Source organism: Cariama cristata, unplaced genomic scaffold (genome assembly GCF_000690535.1).
Source record: "Cariama cristata isolate BGI_N322 unplaced genomic scaffold, ASM69053v1 scaffold33541, whole genome shotgun sequence".
Taxonomy (NCBI): Eukaryota; Metazoa; Chordata; class Aves; order Cariamiformes; family Cariamidae; genus Cariama; species Cariama cristata.
The window spans coordinates 409-6,033 of NW_009600421.1; the positions used below are offsets into that span (position 1 = coordinate 409).

General features: G+C 50.9%; 1 protein-coding gene across 1 annotated transcript; it reads right to left on the reverse strand.

Moving 5' to 3' along the window:
• Window positions 1-199: 199 nt before the first annotated feature.
• DUS3L (dihydrouridine synthase 3-like (S. cerevisiae)) lies at window positions 200-5,619 on the reverse strand (the record flags this gene model as incomplete). The annotated part of the gene is made up of 13 exons (XM_009710021.1): window positions 200-286; window positions 947-1,075; window positions 1,165-1,353; window positions 1,665-1,740; window positions 2,288-2,384; window positions 2,682-2,792; window positions 2,880-2,945; window positions 3,310-3,426; window positions 3,523-3,675; window positions 3,774-3,815; window positions 4,481-4,593; window positions 4,729-5,065; window positions 5,596-5,619. Coding segments are annotated over 13 exons (1,527 nt in total), but the record flags the coding sequence as incomplete, so codon positions are not given.
• Between the last annotated feature and the right edge of the window lie 6 nt (window positions 5,620-5,625).

Below are 5,625 nucleotides of genomic sequence, written 5' to 3' on the forward strand. Positions count from 1 at the left end.
GTTGGTGAGGCACCTCTGGCTGCAAGACTGGGCAAGGCCATGTGCTGTGGAACTTGTGGCAGGGACCGATGCTGGGGGCATGAAGGCGACCGTGCTTCTAAAAACATAAAATTGATTTTATTTCAGAGCGCAGTCGAGCAACCCTGCTCTTCGACACAGACCATCCTAACACCGCCTCTTGACTCGATGCCATGGGAAAGGGCCTCATCAGCCCTATCTGTAGGAATTTGCCTTGTGTTTAGGCAGGAAGGTGAAGCTGGTAGGTACGGGTCCCAGAAGCAGCTCACTGGAAGAAAGAAAGAACAATTTTTTTTCTAATCTGTTTTCCTGCGATGGGAACTAGCAGCTGGCCGCTCCAGCTCTCATTTTAGCTGGCTTTGAGCTTGCAAAGTCCTTTGAAGCCAGTGCCTGAGGACTCGTAGATGTGGGGAAAAACACTTTCCTGCACTTTGTTGAAAGAATTCAGAAATCAGATAATGAAAAATGGGGAAAATGCTCAGCTCTCCTAACTCGGGGATGGGGACTGCCTCCCTGCTCGGTGTCTGTACGGGCCTGGCAGGGTGGGACTGTCTGGGCAGAGCCCAGAGGGATTCGATGCTGAAAGCCTGAGACGTCCCGTCATTGTGCTCTCCTCTCTTGGTTCCTACGACTGTCCTGACATGAACAGTGTGCGTGAAAGAGGTTGGCCATTCTAAATTTGCAGCAGGTACTGGATCACCTGCTGTAGCAGATACAGGGATTGAGAGAGCTCTTTACGGCAACTCCAAACTCAGTTACAACCTCAAAGGAAAGCACTGTTTAACCCTTGCTGCTTTCTGACAACCTCTTGAACTGATGGGAAAGAGCCATCACCCCCACTTCGGAGGATGCATGCAGGCACTGTGATTTTGTGTGGCTCTGCGACGTCCCTTCCTAGCAATCTGAATGAAATTCAATGCTTTATTACCTTATTTTAATCCAATCGTCCACATTTTGGCTCGCCATAAGCGTCTCCAGATAGTCTCTCCCCACGTAGTAAGGCGGCCGCTCGTTAATTTTCTGAGGTAGGTGTTCTAATAAGCCAACTGGAATATACCTGCAGTGAAACGCAGGGGCAGGGCATGCTATCGTTCAAACGGTACAGGCTTGCTGTGTTAAAGCTGGTCTCAGCTAGGGAAGAATTACCTGCAGAGGAACGAGAGCCATTCCAGCAGAAACTTCCTGGTCTTCTCCACTCCCTGAGTATCTGATCCCCAGTGCTCAAGGCCATAGTTGGTGAAATCTTTGAGGATAGCAAATCTCTCGCTAGAGGAGATATCCCAGTGTCTCTGTTCCTTAATTTCAGTGAAAAGCCATGGTTTGATGAGTGCTCCTCTGTAGCAAAAAAAAAAAGAAGTGCATTGTTATTCCCATGAGTGATGTTTCGGAAGATGCCAACTAATTTAAGAGACTTTCCAGCACTTATTTGCCAGCCTATGCTGTTTTAAAGTTTGGGGTTTTTTTCACTTTCAACAGGAGCTGCTCTAAGTTCCCACAGATGCACCTGATTTTACCAATTTTCAGAGCAGTTTCACCAAGAGGAAACTTCTTGCATTTTGGGTTTGTTTAGGTATTTTTTTTTTTAATTCCTTTTTTACTCTTGCACAAGTAGAGCTCAGAAGTGAAAGAGAAACACAGGCACTTGCCTGGCAATCATAATTCCCGAAACGCCCATCTGCATGGCTCGATTAGCATCTTCGTAAGACAAAATATCACCGTTTCCTGTCCAGAAGAGAGAAGCCAGAGGTCAAAGTGATACACGAGGGCAAGTCAAAATGAGTTAATCCAGGCATGGGATAAAATTCAAAAAGAACACAGGGTCCAAGAGCCAGATTGTCCAAAGAGGCTCTGGGGCTCATGTTTAGAGACTCCCAGGGATGCTTCTGATTAATGTTCCCCTTACTAGGAAAAGGAAAGCCTTCTCCTCTCTTCTTCTCCACTCCCAACTCCCACCCTGAAGGTTTAGCTGGGACTGTCTGTGCCACGGTGCCCAAGAAAGTACCTGCTAAAAATTAAGTGGTTTGTGTCCTGCCTGTCCCTTCCCCTCCTACTGCACTCAGTGCTCATCATGCCTGGGCCCAAGCACAGAGGCAGATCCGGGCTGCACAAGAGCTACTGGTAACTCACTCCATCATGTCATCATCAAGTCCAGCCTTTCCCCCAGGCTAAATGACCTTGGGAGCCTGGTTTTTTTCTTTTTTTTAAAAGATATTTCAAATCAAACATGCAGCACTTTCAGTCCATATGACAAAACAACAGAAACACCTACCAAAAAGAGGCATTGGGCTTGCTATTTTAGCACATTCTGCTATGTAGTCCCAGTCAGCAACCCTCGTGTACCGCTGTTCCCTGGATCGGCCGTGAAGCTGGGGAGGGAAGTCATAGTGAGACCTCAGCAAATGCCCAGAGAAGGCAGGGCAGAATGGGAGCACTGGAGGAACGTGCTTCAGCAAAGGCAATGACAGCAGGCTGGGGTAAGGGATCCCTCTGTTATTAGCAGAAAACACTAAAAGGTAGTACGCAGCTGGTCAAAGGTGTTTGAAAGAGCTACTCAGCTGTGGAGAAGAGTAAGGTCACCCCCACATCATGCTCTAGACTCAAATGCAAGCAGAGTTCCCCAGACACCAGCCAAAAACCTCACGCCACAGCAAGTATCCCTGTACCGTGACCATGGATGCTCCCCACTCCCGGATCTTGGGGATTATTTTATGAGCCACATTAATCTTTTCTTGCACTCCCGTCCGTATCTTCACAGTCAGTGGGATGTCCAGCACCTGCAAGAATGGGAGGGTGAGGCCAAGCTGAGGCAGGAGTTGGCTCCATCAGCTCATCGCCTGCTGCCAGCAAGTGCTCTCACTCACCGAGTTCATCCCTCGGACGATCTGTTCAAACTTGTTGGACCGAGTCATCAGAGCACAGCCTCCTCCCTGGGAGAAAAAAAGTGATTTTCTGCTTCCTTGCATAGTGAAGAGCCTCCTTGGAGCTGCTCAACAGCAGCTCTCTACTCAGGGAGTGCAGGTAAGACCTGGAGCATCTCAAGACTTGGAGAAAGGGGACTCTTCAACACAAAAAAACCCCACAGCCCTTTTCCCTCCCAACCTCTGCCTGCTGCCAGGCAGAGCCAGCTAACCACTCCCTGCTCTTCGAACAGCTTATTCGCCTTCTTGCTGAAGTCTAATGCCCATAAAGGAACTGGGAGCTCTGGATCAGACTGGCAGGAGCAGATCAAGTAGCGAGGGATGAGGCAAAAGACAAGCATGAAGGAAGCAAAATGCGCTGCAGTCTTCTTACCTTCTTGTAGACCAGGTCAATGGGACACCCGACATTGATGTCGACAAAGTCCACTTCAATTGTCTGGTTCAGGAGCTCTGCACATTTGGTCATCGTGTCTGGAAATGCCCCCTCCAGCTACCAAAGGGGGACAGATTGCATGAGTTCAAGCAGCAGCTTTTCTCCTCAAAAGTGAGTTATCATCTGTTTGGTTATTGAGATGATGGCACTCACCTGGACCCCAAAAATATCTTCGGTATGATGCCGTTTGAGAAGAGCCCACTCAGAGGACTGGCCCTGAAGCAGGTTTGTGCACACAGCCATCTCTCCGCAGGTGACGTCTGCCCCGAAGCGCTTGCATATCCTTCGGAAAGGGAGGTTACCGCACTGAAAGAGACAGCAGAGAGATGGCTTGTCAGGAAATTTGCTCTGTTCCAAACATGGCAATGGTAAATTTTGACAAAAGGACAGAATTATCTACGTACCGTGGTCAGTGGAGCCAAGTAGAGCTTGCCTTGGATATCCAACTAGAAAACAAGAAGGATCAAGGAGCACGTTAGCAGAGCTGAACCAGCAGTGGTTAAACAGGAAGATATTCCAGTTAGCAATTTTATCACTTGCCTTGGGTAAAACTCAGTGGGAAACCCAGGAAATCACCGGTTTTGTTCAAGAACCTCTACTATTCCCTGAGGATGTATTGTTTGGATAAAAGAACCAGAAACTTGAACCGCTTGATTTTTCACTGCTCAACTTGGAGAAAACTCAAAGCAGTTACAGATATAGAGGCCAGACAGATTGCCTAATGGATGCAAGGATGGAGGTGACGAGGAGGAGAGGAAGGAGGCAATGCTCTCACCCCAGGATGGCACCATGCAGTGCAATCAAACCAACCAGACCCAGCCTTGGCTCTCCTTGCAGATCATTCCCACCCTCACTGACAGCTCAGCCCCTACCCTCCTTCACGTACAAGGGACTGCAGCTTCTCTTGGTTCTCACCCCTCCAAGGACACCACCACAGCCCCAAGAGCTCACCTTCCTGCATCCTTCCTCTCATGACAGTAACGCGGTCCCTGGGCAGCTCCGTTCTCTGTCTGCCTCTCACCCAGCTAAGAGGTCTCTTCTGTCTTCCTAAGCACAAGCTTAACCACTTGACAGGTACACAAGAGACAGCAACCCTCAACCAAACTCTCACCTTCTTCTTCTCACATGACCGCAGCTTTATAATGTCTTCATCTGTCACCGGGCCAACTGTTTTGATGGAGGATGCCTCCTCATCACCTGTGACACCGGGACTCTGCAAGGCATCTGGTTTGGGGTCGTTTCCCTGCTCTGGTAGCACAGGACATTCGGGGCTGTCTCCCAGGCCCTCCTGGGGTGTTGTGCCGTTGGACGCCTCTTGCTCCTCTGTAGAGAGCCCCGTGGCTTTGCCTCCCTTCCCACTATCGCCGTGGGGCTTGGCCAGACCACGGAGGTACTCATCAGCCTTCTTGAAGCTAAACTTCCTCTTGCGCAGCTGGTGCTGGAGGTCCTTGGAGAGGTTGTTCCTCACCAGTGACTTCCCTTCCCACTGCTTGGCCAGGTCTGTGTTGACAATGTTCTCGTAGCCATCTCCGAGGTGGGCCTGGGCAAAGCGGCAGGTAACGCCATAAATGCACTTGCCAAAGGTTTCAAAGAGGACGCAGCTGTGCCCCAGGTCGGCTGGCTTCACGGCCATGTACTCGCCGATGTCGTGAAGGAAGCGGCACCGTGCGCCGAAGTAGCATTTCTCTGCACATCCCTTAAAACAACAAAGAGGAGGTTAAAAGCTCTGCTCTCCGCTTGCCTGCCCGGGCACGCCTGTACCTTCCAGCACAAGCGAGGCGAGCATGGGTCTGGCCTGGCCCAGAGAGGGGCCAGAAACGCTCTGAGCAACCGTCACCACCCCGCTCGGAGCACCCGTCACTCCTCAGGTGACATCAGGCACCCACCCCATGAAACGTCCCTAGGAAGCTGACTGCTGGAACGTGCCACAGAAGGGCAGCGATGTACCCACCCGAGGGGCCATTTTAGTGCTACTGCTTCAGTGACGCTGACACTTTACTTGTCCCGCTCAGCTCACCCCGCGTCACCCTCTCCCAGCCAGCCAAGGTGGTTTTGCCAGCACAGCCCCTGTTACCCCCACCCTGCCGGGAGTTTCCCCTGTACGGCTCTATCTTCAATGCGCTTTCCTAGATTTAAAAATAAACGCAGCCCTTGAGCAGGAAGGGCCCACGAAGGTCCCAAATTCCCCGCCCCAGAGCAGCGCGAAGCAGGGCGCCCATGCCCTACCTGCGTTACCGACGGGCACAGCCTGCTCTG